This window comes from Syngnathus floridae, chromosome 9 (assembly GCF_059516105.1).
Source record: "Syngnathus floridae isolate MCC-2025c chromosome 9, RoL_Sflo_1.0, whole genome shotgun sequence".
NCBI lineage: Eukaryota > Metazoa > Chordata > Actinopteri > Syngnathiformes > Syngnathidae > Syngnathus > Syngnathus floridae.
Window position 1 is genome coordinate 13,856,050 of NC_142421.1, and position 19,749 is coordinate 13,875,798.

A 19,749-nucleotide genomic window follows, 5' to 3' on the forward strand; every position below is an offset into this window, starting at 1 on the left:
CTGTTGCTCACTGCTGCTCACTGCTGCTCACTGCTGCTCACTGCTGCTCACTGCTGCTCACTGCTGCTCACTGCTGCTCACTGCTGCTCACTGCTGCTCACTGCTCACCTCTCCCCCAGGGAATGGATCAAAATCACACGGGGATGGGTTAAATGCAGAGGACACATTTCACCACACCCAGATGTGTGTGTGACGATCATTGGGACTTTAACTTTTAACTTTAACGTGAATATGTACTTGTTTTGACATCACTAGCTTTAACAGGTCCACAAAGATTGTAGTTCACCCACTTTGCTGGTTCTTCCTCACTAGGAATCACCGGGTTGATTAGCAGTGCTTTCCCCCCTAGTAGTCAGCATGTGGGAGGTCAGCGAATACAGAACACATACACACGCACGAGCGCACACACACGTAGCGCTGTGAGCATATTGAGCAGGAAGAACAAGTTTCTCTTGAGCAATTTTAGCGGTGTTTTTCTTCTGCCTCTTTTGAATGAATAAATGATCCAAAGCCCGACCAAAGTGCTTTTGCTGCCGGTTGTTGTTGTTTGTGGGCCGGCTCGCAGCCCCCCCGGGCCAAAAACACCCTCCAAGCGCACTGAACCCAGCGACGCACTCGGCTCTCACCACGACGCGCATTGCATCGGCCCTCACCATAACTCCCAGGGACATCTGGAGTTTGCAAGCACGGGACACCTTGAAAACCATTTCCATACAGTGAAACTCTGCCTATATGCGTTGGCTCATCACTAATTTACCATTTTATCCCCCTGTAGACTTCATCGGCAAAATACCATTTGAAGCAGAAAGAAGATTGCTTTGTTTATTTGTTTGTTTTTTTGTTTGTTTACACATCCATCCATCCATCCATCCATCCATCCATCCATCCATCCATCCATCCATCCATCCATCCATCCATCCATCCATCATCCATCCATCCATCCATCCATCCTTCCTTCCTTCCTTCCTTCCTTCCTTCCTTCCATCCATCCATCCATCCATCCATCCATCCATCCATCCATCCATCCATCCTTCCTTCCTTCCTTCCTTCCTTCCTTCCTTCCTTCCTTCCTTCCTTCCTTCCTTCCTTCCTTCCTTCCTTCCTTCCATCCATCCATCCATCCATCCATCCATCCATCCATCCATCCATCATCCATCCATCCATCCATCCATCCATCCATCCATCCATCCATCCATCCATCCATCCATCCATCCATCCATCCATCCATCCATCCTTCCTTCCTTCCTTCCTTCCTTCCTTCCTTCCTTCCTTCCTTCCATCCATCCATCCATCCATCCTTCCTCCTTCCTTCCTTCCTTCCTTCCTTCCTTCCTTCCTTCCTTCCTTCCTTCCTTCCTTCCTTCCTTCCTTCCTTCCATCCATCCATCCATCCATCCATCCATCCATCCATCCATCCATCCATCCATCCATCCTTCCTTCCTTCCTTCCTTCCTTCTTCCTTCCTTCCTTCCTTCCTTCCTTCCTTCCTTCCTTCCTTCCTTCCTTCCTTCCTTCCATCCATCCATCCATCCATCCATCTCCCCCCACACTGTACATATCTCTCTTCCTCAGGGCATTTCAATTCAATGACTTGATCGGGATGAATGAGAAGATCCACAAACAATTTTTGGGCACGTTCAGTACATTTTTCTTTTTTTTCATAAAGAAAATCTTTGTTTTTCTCTATCAACATTGTCATGTTTGGCTTGTCACCCAAAAATTATTTTGATGTGTATTTCCAATGAACCATTATTTAAACGATTCTTTCGAATGGCAACCTGCTTCTCCTTATCAGAGGAGGAAAATAGAAGCATGAAACAAATGACAAGTACACATATTTTGACTTCAATCTTGCATGCCGGTGACTCTAAATTGTTTCTGTCTGCAGTGATCGCAGTGTTTGCACCTCCGCCGCCTCTGCGCTCGGCAGGCGTCGTGCTACAGTTTGACGGGAAAATGCGAGACGGGAATTTATAATTATTGTTCCGAGAGGCCTCCAGCAGACGTAGGAAATGATAAGACCATAAAATCTGCCGCTGTCTGTATCTTTCTGCAGTTTCCATGACATTTTCCATTACGTGTCCCCGTAGAGGTGGACACGGTTTTCAGTCGTGTTTCAACAATCATGAGCGCTCATCAAGGCCCGGACCGATCTGGTGTTGTTCACCTTCACGAATGTGTAGCACTTGCTAAAAGAACATATACTTTCGAGTGCCCCGAGCGAGGACGGCCCGGTGCAATGTCTGCTAACTCATTTGTAAGCTCTGCCAAGGGCGGGGCTCCTTTGTATGAATAGCGCTTCAAAATGTTGCTGTTTCTTGACACTGGGAGCTTTTTTTGCCAGAGGTTCAGAATCGTCGTTCGGCACCGGGTTCTGTTACTAGTCCGGAGCAGTTAAGATGCACCTCTGCTTCCACACATTCATCCCAAGCGAGTGGCCTTGCAGCCGATCATTGGCTTGGCCTTTAAAAGCAACATCAACCCGTGGTGGATGGCATTGGCTGGCCAATTAGCATGCGGCACAGGTAGCGCTGCACCTGTGCGGACCTCCGGCCCGGACAGCCCCCCTCCTCCCACGTTAACGCGCCAGTGTTTTTAATGCGGCCTGCTTTTTATGAGTCATTGTGGAGTAGCTAAGGCCGCTGTTATTTCAATAAAAAGAAGCAATTTCACACGAGCAATGGCGACTTCTTCAGTGTAATCGGCTTAAGCGACCCCTGAAAGGAGCCGGCTGACATTTGCCGTCGATGGCGGCTAATGTCAGCCGCTGATTAAACTGAGGAGCTTTTGAAGAAAAACAAATTCAATCGAGTCAATCCTCCCCGGTTGCAATTCACACGTATGTGACATATGACAGTGCCTTGATTCAGGAGCGGCCAATTTCGGATTATTTTGGAAGATGTATCATGACTTGGTTCCAGCATTCTGGGATGAGAAGCAGGGATATAAAACTCGAGGCCTCGGGGGCCGGAGTCCTACTTGTTTTCCAAGTTTCCCTTGTTAAACACACCTGATTCAATTAATCAGGATCATTATCACGCTCCTGCAGAACGTGAGGATGAACTGATCATTTGAATCAGGTGTGTTTAACGAGGGAAACTTGAAAAACATGTTGGAATGCGCCCCCCAACGACTGGAGTCTGATACCCCTGGTCTAAGATAATCAGTCCAGTTGTGATCAGCTCAAATCCTTGAGAATGATTAGTGCATATTTAGCGTCTTTAAAATGTGCAGAGCACAACAAATTGGCTTGATTGAAAATGCCTCAATTTAAGAGAATAACATTTCCAGTACTTGTGGTGTACTGGTTGGTCACTTCTTCCCTGAAAGGTGTTCCCCTGGACCCAAAAAGTTTAAGAAGGCCGTGTTGAAAAGTCTGACTACTGCACACGCTACTGCTTATATATTCCTGACTCCCGTAATTTTCTGACTAAAAGTCACTCCGGAATATAGGTCGCATTAGCCATAAAATGCACAATAACGTGAAAAAAAACATATATAAGTCGCTCCGGAGTACGAGTCGCATTTTGGGGGAAATTTATTTGACAAATCCAACACCAAGAACAGACATGAACGAGCAACAACAGGCTAAACAATAGGTATGCTAACGTGACATAAACACAAACGAAGAGCTGAGAACGGCCCTGACGTAACATTCAGAGTTATTCAAATATTTGTTACATAAATAACACGTTTATAAAACCATCTGTGTCACTCCAATTCATGAAATCCATCGATCGTCCTTTATGGAAACGATGCCGCGTATGCGCCGCGCCGCTGACGTCTAAATATTCTAAATATTCCACAGACCCATAAAACGATATATAAAGTATATATCAAATAACTATCATATAAACAACAATATTATCAAACCATATGTGTCACTCCAAATCATTAAATCCATCGATCAAATTCCTCGTCCTTTGTCAACAACGCCGCGCGTGCGCCCTGACGTCAGCCTTGTCGTTATTCCACAGATCTAGTATATAACTGTATTTTAGCGTTAACAAAGTACAAGGAAAGACGTGGGTTTGGTAAATAGCTCTTTATTTAACAAAACAAGAGTTCAACGAGCCAACAAGTCCTGAACTGTAACGATAAAAACATATACAAGTTGCTATACGAAATAAAATATATCAAATAACTATAATATAAATAGTTCACCACCACACGGCCCCAAGCACTGGCGTCGACTTCTAGATGTGTGGCGGCGTGGACTTCCATCCCCGGAGGTGGCACTTCCATCCACGGAGGTGGAAGAGAGCTCCGTAGAATAGGACCGGGCGTGTGTAAAAGCCATGTCCGAGCCCCATCCACCGTCCCCGGACAGCCACCCGGCCGAGCACCGGCCCACGACTTCCATCCACGGAGTTGAAAGACAGCTCCGTAGAGTAGGACCGGGCGTGCGTAAACGCCATGTCCGAGCCCCATCCACCGTCCCTGTACAGCCACCCGGCCGAGCGCCGGCCCCCGACTTCAATCCACGGAGGTGAAAGAAAGCTCCGTAGAGTAGGACCGGGCGTGCGTAAAAGCCATAATAGTTTTTCAAACCTTCTGTGTCACTCCAAATCATTAAATCCTTCAAACTCTTCGCCAATGATGCCAGTAGTACGTGGGGCCGTTCGTCATCCCGTGATCGAATCTTTGTCCTTTATGTAAACAACTGCCGCGCCGCGCCACTGACATCACTTGAAATTCAAATTACAGTAATCCCTTGCTACATCGCGGTTCGTTTATCGCAGTTTAACGTTTTTTTTTTTTGAATTTTTAAATTTTTGTGAAAAAATTCACATATAAGTCGCTCCTCATCATAAGTCGCCCCCCCACCCAAACTATGAAAAAAACCCGCGATTTATAGTCCGAAAATTACGGTATTTCCTGGAGTCTATTAGAGGCACATGACTTATTCAGGTGGACCTTTTCATTGAAGCTGCTTCTGTCTTCCCTCGGCCACTTGCTCTTTTACCTCCTTGACCCGGACGGCGCCTCGCAGTCTCTGATTGGATGTGACAGATTAGATCCAATTCAGCTTGGCCGGCCGCTGACGAGAGAAAAGTTCTGACCCGGCGCAAACCGCTGACGAGAGAAGCTTTGGGTCGCAACTTCTCATCCGTTATGGATCGTGGGGGTTGAGGGAGGGGAGTGGTTGGGATGGGCCAGCAGGCACCTGATGCACGTGCTTCATGACGTTCAAGATCTTCAAGAGAGTGTACTACGGCAAAGGCACTTTTTCCTAGCTAGTCAACAAGTTAGGTGTATCGAGTGCCTGCCCCCCACATTTGGCTGGAGACTATCGCAACTGAACATGTTTTTTTTCTATCATTCACCTTCTGAATTGTCTATTGTCATCTTCTGTCCAACCAAACATCCATCTGCTTGATACATCGTTCAGTCTCGTTTCTACATTCATTCTCATCTGTCGTCCACCGGCTCAATTCATCCATCCATTGCCGATACAGCCAAATGAAAACCTTCCTCTTTCTTCTATCCACAAAAAGGCGGCCGACGTGCGGCGCGCTCAGCAATTTTCTTCTTACTATTCGGCTCACGTCCACGCAGCTGTTTTCCGCACGACGAGAGGCGTTTAGAGCAGCGCCAACGCTGCGTAACGAGACGCTTTAAGTGCTATCAGGTCCGTGTCAAGCTCGGGCGTCCCGGGGGATGTTCCACTTTATAGCGGCAAAGTCTGCTGCCAAGTGGCCAACAAGGAGCGTGGAGCTGGACCAGCGACAAGCCTAAAGTATCTACATTCACCCCTCCTTATTACAGCGTGAACTGCTTTGCAAATGGCCGCCTTCTGTTGTTGGCGCTCTTGGCCGTGGAGTAACCCAAAAAAAGTTGACGTCCAAAATACTCTCGAGTGGTCGTCAGCAATTAGTCTGTCTCGTTTTAGTCTGAGTGCGGAGTCGACCAGGGAGCGGAGGAGGAAGTGTACCTTTTCAGCAGATTTCTCGTTCAACAATGCCATGTCCTTTATGGGACACGTGGCTACAGAGGGAAAGCGGCCTGGTTACTCATCCCTTTGCTCTTGGGTTTGGCTTCATTAGGCAAATTTTTGGGGCGTTGCCTTTCAAGCTTATTACAGTAAATAAGAAAATATTGTCCGTAAATCTGATTGTGAGTGCGAATGATTGTTCGTCTCTATATGTGCTGTGCCATTGGCTGACGAACGGTTCAGGGTGCCCTCGCCTACCGCCTGAGGTTAGCTGGGATGGGCTCCAGTGCGCCAGCAAAATCTGGATGGATGGATAAAACATTAAAAACACACACAATTTGTTAACGAAATGAAGTAAAAATGAAAAATACCTGAAACTACATCTCAATATCATATTTGGATTAAATTTTACTAAATTTCTTAAATTTGCCCATATTTCTGACATTTATTCGTATCTGATTATGGGATGTCTTGTGGCGGCAATATTCTGCGTCACCAACTGCGTGTGTGTGTGTGTGTGTGTGTGTGTGTGTGTGTGTGCGTGCGTGCGTGCGTGCGTGCGTGCGTGCGTGCGTGTGTGCGTGTGTGCGTGTGTGTGTGTGTGTGTGTGTGAAAGGCACTGGCAAATAGATGTCTGCTCAATGCCACTTTGGCAAAATATCTGCGTGAAACAGGCCAGTGAGAATCCTGGTTTGCCCAGTCCATCACATCTTCTGACTTTTGAAAGTCTGCGGCACCGTGGCCATAAAACACCACCCGAGCCTCTCATAGGAAAAGGAGTGAAAGTTGCAAAAAAGCATCGCTTGAGCCGCGCATGCAAACTTGTCGCCTTAATACTAACTATGGCTTGCGCTAGTAGATAAGACTAATGATCCAATTCCAAAGGCGAAGCCAGAAAGCACTCAAGCGTGGAATTCTCTTCAGCCTCCACAATGAAGCGTGTCTTTTGTGCACAAAGATGGAGATGCAACTTCATTTTGATGCAGGTTCAGCCTACACGCTTTACTTGCTGGCTCTTTTTATGGCGCATATCTTGCTCGTCACACTGACCACTGGCAGCCGTCCGGAAACACAATCCATTTAGATAAGCCTTCCCAGTGCGGCCCTCCTGGAGAACAAAGATTGGACCCTTTCAAAGTTTATAGCTTTTCTTTTTCTCTTCAATGCCAACAAATACTGCCGTTAATAAAAGCAAACACACAGAAATTGCTCAAAAGCTTTTCTATTAAGCCCATTATTTTGGCTGTTTGACATGTGGAATCATTCTGTCTGTTTGGTTTTCTTGATGCCAGTCTTGTCTCTGCTGTGATAAAGTGTTGCATTTTAAGGGTTAGGAAGGCAACCCTTGGCTTCACATTTGTGTATATTTGTTTGTCCAAGTTGGAGAGACGAGCGAGGTCTGCTCTGAGCCACGAGAGCAAGGCGGTTCAGCTGAGGATAAACACGCTATTTTTAATCTTTAATTTAATTTGAAGCAACTTTTTCAGGTGTATCAGCAAAGATGACTCACGCCCACATCATTTCACTCTAAGAACCTGAACTTATTCTGGCATACAACACCTCCTGTGGCGAATCTTTATTCCCACAACATTTTTTAGAATAGCTGGAATTCTTCCCCGAGCAAAACTAACTTTGCAGGCAGCACCAGACATTATATTAGCATCCGTCAGTTAGTGACGTTAGCCTCACAGCTTTGCTTTTGTTGTGACACTGTTTTAATTGAAAGATGAAGCCAATTCCAGGCTATGTTACTAGTGAAGCAATGAAAAATGAAGCAGTAAGTAAATCAACTTGTACATTATGTTGTGTTTACAATTGTTACAAAGTTAACAGTTCAGCTTTGCTTCAGTTGCATGTTCACAACCGTCAGTTTTCACAAAAAACAATATTACTACTGTCAACAAAGACTACTAAAGGTACTAACGATACAGAATTGCATTCGTTTTCATTATTTCAGCTAGTTTTCTTTTTCATTTATTGTCAGTGGTCTATGATCCGTCCAATTTACTCTCTCTTCCAACCTTTGAGAAACACTTTTAGATTTACTGACAACTGAGGCTCCACGCAGTGGGCCATCAGATCCACTTTTGATTGACTCCTGGCCATGCAACTGTTTTTCCCCACCACAACTTTCCCTTTGCCGGCAGCGCAACGCAGAGGATTAGTTTCACTGCATGCTGTACAGGCTGGTAATAATAGATGAGTGTGTGCGTGCGTGTGTGCGTGCACTCATAGGTTTTTGTTTCTTGCGCAATGCTGGAGTCATTCATTATGTAGCGTGCCTGTTAGCGTTGCCGCGGATGCGAACGCCGAGAAGACGGCCGGCGTAGGTTCCGCCGGGGCGGTAACGTAGTGCGGCGCGGAATCACACTCAACTTTGACAACCAAAGAGACAGAGAACTGGGTTGGAATAACAAAAGGTAACAGATCAGGCAGACACAACTTGCTAACCCACAGATTGGATGAAGAATTTGTCACGTCCTCTACTACCACAGAGGAAGAGGTGTGTGTGTGTGTGTGTGTGTGTGTGTGTGCGTGTTTGTTGGTTGACAATTACTGTGTGAAGCAGCCTGTGCTGGCCTGAGGTCCAATTAAGCGTAGACACGGTGACACTTCGCTAAAGTTTTAAGTTAATGGAAGCATGCTGACACCTTCGATTGGGGAAAGAGAGTTGGTCCAGATAAAGACTTCCTCTAGCCCGCTAACACATAGAATGGATAAAGCCAAGCCTGAGAGCGCCAAACAGGCTTTCAAGGGGCGATGTCATGTCTTTCATGTCTTTGTAGTCTGTGATCAGTGTTAAGATAGAGTAGGTCACGTGACTAGAATCAGGACATAAGCGCATGTTTCAGCAGTGTTGAAAGAGAACGCTGCTTGTTCTATTCTCTCCTGCAGTTCGGCAAAACTACTACCTACATTTTGTGTTATACAAGGCATCGTTAGTATGTATCTTTGTTTAAGTTATTATGGATCGAAATAGATCTTTTGAGTTTTGAAATGATAGTTTTCTGTGATGTTAGACGATAGGATAAAAGCATGATTGAAATTTCATATTGATTTAATTCATTTAGTTCGTATGACTGATTATACAATGGGGTTTGTATTCTCCCAGTTTCACCCTTTCCCTTGTTATTAAACCTGGCGTCAACCTTCAACCTGGCCTTCAGAGTCTTGATGATTGAAAGTGGTTGAGCTTACTGTCTTCGGATATTCAACATATTTGGAGGGCAGGATAGTGAAACGTCTTCATCGCAGAAGGTAACAAAGTTCAACGCCAAACTCAAACTATGGATGGACAAAAAGAACAGTCACTGAAGTCTAGATTTTACAAATCATGTTCTACAAAGGCGTCCTCTGGCAATCCTGCTGCCATGGCCCACGCCGAAGCCGAGACAGCGAAAGTACCTTCACAGATAAAGAAATGATTCTGAAAATGGAAAAGGCACAATTAGAGGCACGCATGGAGATGGAAAAGGCACAATTAGTGGCACGCATGGAGAAGCTATCATTAGAGAAAAACGTGGCTGCGGCTGAGGCCAAAGCAGAGGCTCTAGAAGCAGCGGCTAGCATCAAGGGTAGTGAGCGAGGTACAGGAAGATTCAACTCGATGAGAATCCCTTTAACCTACTGGAATGGACCAGAGAATATGCCGCTCAGCAGTCCAAGGAGAATTCAACTGCTGCGCGGGAAGAATACGCTCCTACCGAAACTGACCCGCTAAACATATTATCCAACCCGCCTCCGCACCTTCTCACTCAGGATGACACTAACCAGCTATACACAGAGCCCCCTGCGCTGCCACGTGTACTCTCCCAGGATGAGCCTGTTCAGCTACGTACTCAGCTAACCTCGGCATCACAACCATTTTCTCAAGACGAGCCTGGACAGCGATTCACAGAGCCAACAATGGCACCACATCTACACTCTCACGACGAGGCAAGATGGCTACACGGAGAGTCTGCATCAGCACCTTATCTTTCCCCGCAAGGTGACGATTCATATCTAAGTGCAGATACTGTGCCAGGTAACTCTATTACAGCTCCACGGCCCATATCAGAGAATGGTCCGGCCGATGCCAACCTTACCTATACACCAGCGAACAGACTACCAGTTCATTGGCCACCACAACATGCCCCTATCACATCTCTTATTCCAAGAGATACACAGGGCCATCAGGGCACATATACAGCTACACCCAGATACCGGGGTCCATCACGTCCTACCGTGCCCAACTACACACCCCAAAGCAACCAGCACGACCAATCAGGTATCAACGACGTTGTCAGATATTTTGCCCATCGTGAGCTGGTCACCACAGGGGTTGGCGACTGTCCTTTCAAAACGCAGTGAGAGGACTCAATCTCACTCCCAGCGAAGAGATGGATCTACTGGTCAAGTGGCTCGGGAAAGAGTCAGGAGAGCATTCAAGATTCAAGAGTTTTTTATTCGCCATGTTTGAGCGTGCCAAACAAGGAATTTGACTTCGGTAAATCACAGCCTCTGTTCAACATTTAGGTGACTAACAACAACACTCAGGACATGTGAAAAATGAAAGATATTCTCAAACATCCCCTGATCTTTAACTGATCTTAAACTCCCAAGAGGGCAAGGAAAAACTCAAAACCCCAGCTAGGGGAAATGAGAAACCTTGAGAAGAGACCACAGATGGGAGGGTCCCTCTTCTAGGATGACCAGGCTGCAATGGATGCAGAGAGGACACATAGTACAAACAATGTAGACAAAAAAGGTGTGGAAAGCGGGATGTTATTGCACAGTAATGACTCTGAGACTCTAAGAGTGGTGTGAGTTCATCAGAGCGACAGCCTGGGGGAAGAAGCTGTCTCTGTGTCTGCTGGTTTTAGTGTACAGAGCTCTATAACGGCGTCCGGAGGGGAGTAGTTCAAACAGGCTGCAACCTGGGTGCGAAGGGTCTGTTGAGATGTTACTTGCACATTTCCTGGTCCTGGACAGGTACAAGTCTTGGATAGATGGGAGGTTGATTCCAATTATCTTTTCTGCAGTCCTTATTGTCCGTTGCAGTCTGTGCTTGTCTTGTTTGGAGGCCGATTCAAACCAGACAGTGATGGAGGTGCAGAAGACAGACTGGATGATGGCAGTGTAGAAGGTCTTCAGCAGCTCCCGCGGCAGGTTGAACTTCTTGAGCTGTCTCAGGAAGTACAGCCTCTGCTGGGCCTTCTTCCGGACAGAGTCTATGTGGCCGGTCCATTTCAGGTCCCGAGAGATTGTGGTTCCCAGGAACTTGAAGGTGTCTGATGAGAGAATGGTATTACTGCGGATAGTGAGGGGTGAAAGTGGTGAAGGGCCTCGCCTGAAGTCCACTGTCATCTCCACGGTCTTGAGCGGGTTCAGGTCCAGGTGGTTTTGGCTGCACCAGTGGACCAGCCGCTCCACCTCCTGTCTGTACGCAGTCTCATCACCGTTCTGGATCAGTCCGATGAGAGTGGTGTCGTCTGCATACTTCAGGAGCTTCACAGAAGTCACTTGCAGAGAAATCGTTGGTGTAGAGGGAGAAGAGCAGTGGGGAGAGGACGCACCCCTGAGGGGCTCCAGTATTGGTGGTCAGGGTGTCAGATGTGATGCTCCCCAGCCTCACACGCTGTCTCCTGTTGGTCAGGAAGCTGGTGATCCACTGACAGGTGGAGGCAGGCACCGCGAGTTGGATGAGCTTCTGTTGGAGGATGTCAGGAGCGATGGTGTTGAACGCCGAGCTGAAGTCCACAAACAGGATCCTGGCGTACTTTCCTGGGGTGTCCAGGTGTTGCAGGATGTAGTGCAGTCCCATTTTGACCGCATCATCCACCGACCTGTTTGCCCGGTAGGCAAACTGGAGGGGGTCCAGCAGAGGGCCTGTGACATCCTTCAGGTGGTTCAGCACTAACCTCTCGAAAGATTTCATGACCACAGATGTCAGTGCAACAGGTCTATAGTCATTCAGACCTGTGATGGCGGGCTTCTTGGCCACTGGAACGATGGTGGAGCTCTTGAAGCACGAGGGCACCTCACACTCCAGGTAACGGTTGAAGATCCGTGCAAAGGTGGGCGCCAGCTGCTCAGCGCAGACTTTCAAGCAGGAAGGTGACACGCCGTCTGGGCCCGGTGCCTTCCTGATCTTTTGTCTCCGGAACATCTGGCACACTTCCTCCTCGCGGATCTGGAGTGCGGGCGCGGCCTCTGCAAGGGAGAGAGTCGGTGACCACGGTGATGGAGGTGTGGACAGAGCAGTTGTGGGGGGAGGTGAGTATGTAGATTGTGCTGCAGGAGGTCCCGTTGTGTGGGAGGACCGATCAAACCTGCAGTGGAACCTGTTTAGCTGGTTAGCGAGCCTTGGGCTCTCCACAGGACGGGGCGTTCGTTTCTTGAAGCCCGTGATGCTCTGCAGACCTTTCCACACTGTTGAGGGATCAGGATTGGCAGAGAGGTGTCTCTCCAGGCTCTCCCTGTAACACCTCCTGGCTTTCCTGACCTCTCGGTTCAGTGTGTATCTGGTCTGCTTGAACAGGTCCCGGTCACCGCTCCTGTATGCCTCCTCCTTGACTTTACGCAGCCTCCCAAGGTTCGGTGTAAACCAAGGTTTGTCGTTGTTGTACGTGCAGAGGGTCTTAGTCTGCACACAAAGATACTCACAAAAACTGATGTATGATGTGACAGTGTCAGTGAGTTCATGCAGGTCTGAAGTTGCAGCTTCAAAAACTCTCCAATCGGTGCAGTCAAAGCAGGCTTGGAGGTCCTGCCTTGACTCCACTGTCCACTTCCTTACAGTCCTCACCACAGGCTTAGAAGTTTTTAGTTTCTGTCTGTAGGCCGGGATCAGATGAACTAGACAGTGGTCTGAGAGTCCTAAAGCTGCACGAGCCACAGAGTGGTATGCAGTGGTGTAGCAGTGGTCCAGTGTCTGTGCCCCTCTGGTGGGACACGTTATGTGCTGTCTGTATCTGGGGAGTTCGTGTGCGAGGTTCGCCCTGTTAAGATCACCCAGAACAATGATTAGTGAATTTGGTAGAAGTTTCTCCATGTCTGTCACCTGGTCAGCCAGCATCTGCGTGGCTTCACTCGCACGTGCGTGTGGTGGAATGTAAACAGCCGCCATGACGATCGAGGAGAACTCCCGTGGTGAATAGAACGGCCGGCAGTTTATGAAAAGTGTTTCTAGGAGAGGGCTGCAAAACTCTTTCAACACCATGACATCGGTACACCAACATTCATTAATGTAGAAACAGAGACCACCTCCCTTTGATTTTCCGGAGAGCTCTGCGCTGCGATCTGCACGCGTTAGCCGAAACCCAGCTAACTCCATGGCGTGGTGGGGGGTTCGTTCGCTAAGCCACGTTTCAACAAAACACAGCGCGGCGGATCTGCTGAAGTCCGTGTTCCTTGAAGTGAGGAGCAGCAGTTCGTCCATCTTGTTCGCCAGGGAGCGGACATTCGCCAGATGAATTGACGGTAGGGCAGAATGGAACCCTCTCTGCCTCGGCTTTACGAGGGCTCCGGCTCGTTTTCCGCGTCGCTGCCGTCGCGCTAGCTTGTATAGCACCGCCGCTCCGGCTAAAATCTCCGACAAGCAGTCTGAGTCAGAGAGAACAGGAGAGAAAATACCAGAAGAAGACTGACCGATGTTTAACAGTGCTTCTCTAGTAAAAGTGATCCGGGATGGACAGCAGAAGACACAGAAAACACACAAAATAAGACAAAGAAACAGAGAGCGACTCACCATGGCGGCCATCCACGGCGCCATCAGATGACGTCATCTGATGGCAAAGCGTATCAGGGATGTCAATGCCAATCACCCCCAACGAGGACTCCAGATGACATGGGACAGACTGGACGCATGCTACGGAGCCCCTGAAGTAGTCGAAGAGGCTCTCTTCCAATGCATCAACAATTTCCCAAAAATCACCAACAAAGACTGTGCAAAGCTCCATGAGCTCAGTGACCTCTTGATGGAATTAAGAGCAGCCAAGGCAGATGGAACCCTTCCAGGCCTTCAGTACCTAGACACAGCCAGAGGAATAAGTCCCCTGGTTCAAAGGCTGCCCTTTAGCCTGCAAGAGAAGTGGCGGACTAACGGATTCAGCTACAAACCACATTATGGAGTTTCATTCCCCCCCTTCGGAATTTTCGTGGACTTCATTTTCCATCAGGCTAAAATCATGAATGACCTGAGCTTCAAGGCCATTAGCCAAACGGACATTCCTGAACCAAGCAAGAACACGAAAATGCAGAGACAAAGGGAGATCTCAGTCAACAAGATGGACGTCGGTGCTGCAGAGCACAGCGCTGGAGCCGAGAGCCCTGATCGCCAGTGCCCTATTCACAAAAAGCCCCACCTGTAAAGGAAATGTCGGACTTTCAGGGAGAAACCCATAGAGGAGAGGAGAGCGTTCCTGAAAGAGCACAGAATCTGCTTTAAATGTTGCACGTCTACTAAACACATGGCCCAGGACTGCAAGTATACAGCCACATGTATTGAATGCAGGAGTGAGAAACATAACTCTGCACTTCACCCTGGACCAGTATCGCAGACCAAGGAGCCGGCCCCCACTACAGAGCATGGCGGGGAGCTAACCCCTACAGCTTTTTCGGAGGTCACAAGCAATTGCACTGATGTCTGCGGTGGCGATCAGAGCGACAGATCATGCTCTAAAATCTGCCTTGTCAGGATCTACCCTGTCAACCATCGTGAGAAAGCGACAAAGGTCGACGCAATCATCGATGAACACAGCAACAGATCCTTGGCTCGTTCCAAATTCTTCGACACCTTCAATGTCTAAGGACCCCCTTCTCCATACTCTCTCCACACATGCTCTGGAGTGACAGAAACCATGGGGAGAAGAACTCCGGGCTACCAAATCGAATCCATGGACGGCAAAGTTAAGCTTCTCCTACCAAATCTTGTAGAATACAACAACATCCCAAACAACAGATCCGAGATACCAACTCCGAATGCTGCATCCAACCACCCTCACCTGAAATCAATCGCTCATCTCATCCCAGAACTTGAACAGAGCACTTCCATAATGCTTCTCCTTGGGCGAGACATCATCACAGCCCATGAAGTCCGCAAGCAGGGGAACGGTCCCAGAGATGCTCCATTCGCCCAAGAACTCGACCTCGGATGGGTGATCATCGGAAATGTGTGTTTGGGAGGGGTTCACAAGCCTGACACCATAAACGCCCTGCATACCAGGACGACAGAGCAGTAACGTCCCTCCATCTTCAAACCCTGCCCGAACGTCCTTCAGGTGAAGGAGAGGTACAGTCAATTCCAAGGCACAGATCATCCTATGCTATAGTCGACAAAGACAAAGAAACTTACCTGCAACAGAGAAACTGACCAGCTGGGTTCTACAGTGTTTCAACAAACAAAGGATAATAATAAGGTGGCTCCCTCCATTGACGACCTCTTTTTCCTGAACATCATGGAAAGGAAACCAGAGATGAAACAGCATTTCCTCACCTTCCGAAAGACCTTCATGGAGAAGGTCTTTCGCAACAAACACGCAGAAGTGGCCCCTCCTCTGAAGGAGGACGAAGAGCAGTGGCAGCACGTGTCTACAGAACTGAATCCTGCAGATATCGCAGAAGAAGCATACCTCGCATCATCACTTCAGCCGCGACAGAAGTGGCAGGACATCCAGCCTGGGAGCATTGTCCTTCTCAAAGACAATCAGCTCGTGAGAAACGAGTGGCCTCTGGGACTGATTACTCAGGTCTTCCCCAGCAACGATGGCATGGTATGTAAAGTCGAAGTCAAGGTCTCCAAGACGGGCGGGACAAAACCGTACCAGCGTCCCGTCTCTGAGACGGTCCTCCTACTTGCCCCTGTTAAGAAACAGTAAGAACTGTATAATGGACCTTTAAGGTTGTGGCAAAATGCCAAACGGGGAGTGTCATGTCTTTCATGTCTTTGTAGTCTGTGATCAGTATTAAGATAGAGTAGGTCACGTGACTAGAATCAGGAAGTAAGCGCATGTTTCAGCACAGTGTTGAAAGAGAACACTGCTTGTTCTATTCTCTCCTGCAGTTCGGCAAAACTACTACCTACATTTTGTGTTATACAGGGTATCGTTGGTATGTATCTTTGTTTAAGTTATTATGGATCGAAATAAATCTTTTGAGTTTTGAAATGATAGTTTTCTGTGATGTTAGACGATAGGATAAAAGCATGATTGAAATTTCATATCAATTTAATTCATTTAGTTCGTATGACTGATTATACAATGGGGTTTGTATTCTCCCAGTTTCACCCTTTCCCTTGTTATTAAACCTGGAGTCAACCTTCAACCTTCAGAGTCTTGATGATTGAAAGTGGTTGAGCTTACTGTCTTCGGATATTCAACATATTTGGAGGGCAGGATAGTGAAACGTCTTCATCGCAGAAGGTAACAAAGTTCAACGCCAAACTCAGACTATGGATGGACAAAAAGAACAGTCACTGAAGTCTAGATTTTATACATATTTGGAGGGCTTTCAAGGGGCAATATTATGGAAAAGTCACGTTTTGACTGAGTTGTGCAATGAAACGTGTGATTCCAGGTCTGCATCAGCATTTTATGAGCCGATAGTGTTGAGGCAACCAAGGAGCTTCATCCGCTCACAGCAGGGCCAAAGAAGCAGACAGCATATTTTCCCTCTTGCATTTTCACATCTTCTATTTGTGGATTCTGTGAAGAACTATTATGGTTCTCTCACTTCTTCTCACTTCTTCGCCTTCTACTTGGGGGGGTGGGGGGTCTTGTGGCGCTCTCCTGCAGGCCCTCGCTCACCTCGTTCCCCGCGATGCACTCCCTCTTCGTCAACTCGCCAAATTACTGGGCGAGCTGTGGGGAATTCTCCTTGAGGACCACTCCCAACCTTTGCTGCCGCGTAACCTCTACGCTGACGGTTTGCAGGGGCCGCCTGCGACTGTTTGTGCGTGTGGGATTTTTTTGCCTCCGAGAACGCATGCAAAATAATTCATTTCGGCTGCTGAGTGTGAGAGTGCATCCCTTCCTGTTCTTCCTTCTTTTTTTCCCTCCATCGTCATCCCAGTGCAAAAACCCAAACAACAAAACAAAACAGAGCAGTCCAGTTGCAATTAATTCTTGTCCTGAGATTGAATTAAGCAAGGATGGATGAGAATATTATTTATGCCATGATTTCAAGTCTTGCTTGGCTACATTTGAGTTAGGCCATCCTTGGTCCTTTCTCCACGTGGCTCCACAAATTTGACTTGGGTTTAAGTAAAGCGCGGGGGCGAGGCCTGGTTGGACGAATGACAGACTTTGATACACGCACACGCGTGTGCCGCGACACACGAATGAGCCGGACAAATCAGTGCAGCCACACACACGCTTCAGTAGCGACACCGGCCAAGCAACATCATCCCCACCATCATCTTCGTCACACTGGCTGAACACTACAAGAGCAACTATTGCTCAGAGGAGGGAGGCCAGCGTAGCGCAAAATCAAGCTCGCACAAACACACATGAACACACACGCGCAGACTAACCGACAAGGCGAGAAGCACCTCTTTGCACACGCTCCGAAATTGTGACAAAAAGGAAAAGAGAATCAGGCAGTAAGAAACTTTGGAAAGACCATTTGCATAATCTCTTCCTTTCAAGAGTGCGGCAATAATAAGCTGCACCGCTATCTGCCACGAAAGCCTCGATGTGTGTGCGCGTGTGTGCGTGCGCGAGGCTCAGTGCTGCTAAGTTTCATGTTCAAGCTGTTTACTTGACCAGCAGATGCAGGATAACGACAACGCTGCAGCAACACTGCTAGGCTCCATTTCATCGTTGTGATTTGGACTCTGCACCAGTCTGTCATAGTAAAGAAGAAACTGAGTCCAAAGACAAGACAAAGCTGTCCAATTACTGGCTGGCCAACCTACGTTCCCCGCCTACTGTCACGAGTTGCGGGTGGCGACCGAAAGAACGCATATGAGCGGCCTAAACACCGCAGGGTGTCTGGGAGGATGAGAAGCTTGCTCATCTGCGAGGGACTCAGAGTCTGGAGCCAGATGAGGTGGCTGGGGCATGTGATAAAGTTGCGTCAGAGAAGCCCCTCCCTGGTGAGGTATTCTGGGCACGTCTTGTTGGAGGGAGGCCCCGGGGACGACCCCGGACGCACTGGAGAGACTATGTGCCTCGGCTGGCCTGAGAACGCCTCGTGGCTGGGGAGAGGCAAGTCTGGGCTTCTCCGGTGCAGCTGCTGCACCCATGACCCAACTCCAGTAATAACTCCGGAAGAGAATGGATGGATGGATGTTCAAAAAATAAGTTAGCGCTGATCTAATCCGCAATGAGTGAACCACATGATGAGTGACAACTGTACATTCTAAAAACTCCAAAACCTGAAACTAATAACATTTAGTGTTAATAACACTTGGTTAAATAATATACAGGGTCCGGCAAAATAATTTCACACATTTGTAGGTTGAATAAAATGCAAATAAATTAAAGAAACAACAGTTGTTTTTTTTTTATTGTTTTGTTTAGTTTTGTTTCATTTTCGTTTTGAATAATGTTATTTTAGTCTTACCGCTGCTACATTTTCTGGAGTTCTGGCAGTGCGAGGTCGGCCGGTTGATTTTCTGTCAATGCTGATCTGAAGTTAGTAACCCAAAACAAGATCGTGTTTCGAGCAGGTACGGGATCATGTCTACCAAGTCTGAAGCGCAAACGGATCGCTCGTATTGCAGTTACAGATTCATTCTTGATAAACATTTCCACAATAAAAGCGCAATGCTCACCGGTCCACTTCATGTTAGCAACTGAAACGAAACAAAATAACATTATTCGAAAACGAAACAAAAATAAAATGAAACAAAACAAAACAAAATGGCATGATATGTACTTTCAAAAATTAAAAAAAACTTCTTTGTTTCTTTAATTTATTTGCATTTTATTAAACCTACAAACGTGTCAGATCGTTTTGCCGGATGTCAAATAATATGAGACGTGGTAGCAGTATAGTAGCTGTGGCTAATGGCTGCTTGTTCACATTGCTAATTCTAGATTAGGACGAATTTTGTGTGCAATTCTCAAATTAACTTTGTTTACTGCTTTGTAACACGCACGCAGCACGCATGCATGCACACACACATGCACGCACGCGCACGCACGCACACAAATACACTCACATGCACACACACACACACACACACACACACACACACACATACACACACACGCACACGCACACGCACACACACACACACACACACACACACACACACACACACACACACACACACACACACACACACACACACACACACACACACACACACACACACACACACACACACACACACACACACTGTGTACGATGAAAATACATGTCCTCGCCATCTGTGACATTGATTCTCTAAGTGCAGCCATTACTCTACCTTGCCATATTGCTTTGTGTGTGTGTGTGTGCGTGTGTGTGTGCGCGCGCGTGTGTGTGTGTATATGTGTGTGTGTGTGTGTGTGTGTGTGTGTGTGTGTGTGTGTGTGTGTGTGTGTGTGTGTGTGTGTGTGTGTGTGTGTGTGTGTGTGTATGAAGGTCTTGTCGAACGCTTGGAGGAGAAACCATCTTTCTTGTAGATCAATCACGGCCGGATTGACCATAGGGAGAACCGAGAGAATTCCCGGAGCACCGGCCTAGGATTGGCCTGCGGGGCCTGCGTCTCTCTCTCTCTTTTTTTTTTTTTTTCTCTGCCGGTGTGGCGGCACGCCTATCAGAGAGACAGGCCAGGTCACTTAGGCCACTCAGGCCAGGAGCATGTGAGAAGGGAAAGACGATTGGTTTATATCAATTAACACCCG

The 19,749-nt window shown here is 47.6% G+C and overlaps 1 protein-coding gene and 1 long non-coding RNA gene across 9 annotated transcripts in view; one reads left to right on the forward strand and one right to left on the reverse strand.

Annotated features, from left to right (window-relative positions):
• nrg3a (neuregulin 3a) overlaps positions 1-19,749 on the reverse strand; it is a 147,051-nt gene that overhangs the window by 82,979 nt on the left and 44,323 nt on the right. The window contains exons 2-5 of one of the 8 annotated variants that reach the window (XM_088385843.1): positions 15,547-15,775; positions 15,270-15,363; positions 13,665-15,189; positions 10,359-13,519 (exon numbers count right to left, since the gene is read on the reverse strand). The exons of the other annotated variants lie outside the window; for them this stretch is intronic. Coding sequence (XP_088241969.1) covers positions 11,370-13,519; positions 13,665-13,875 — 2,361 coding nt within the window. The 5' untranslated portion in view covers positions 13,876-15,189; positions 15,270-15,363; positions 15,547-15,775 and the 3' untranslated portion in view covers positions 10,359-11,369. Of the gene's footprint in view, positions 1-10,358; positions 13,520-13,664; positions 15,190-15,269; positions 15,364-15,546; positions 15,776-19,749 lie in introns of those variants that run through there. 8 annotated transcript variants of the gene reach the window in all.
• Positions 15,879-18,407, forward strand: LOC148393650 (uncharacterized). Its single transcript, XR_015860617.1, has 3 exons — positions 15,879-16,024; positions 16,195-16,335; positions 16,490-18,407. It is a non-coding gene; the product is annotated as an uncharacterized LOC148393650 (long non-coding RNA).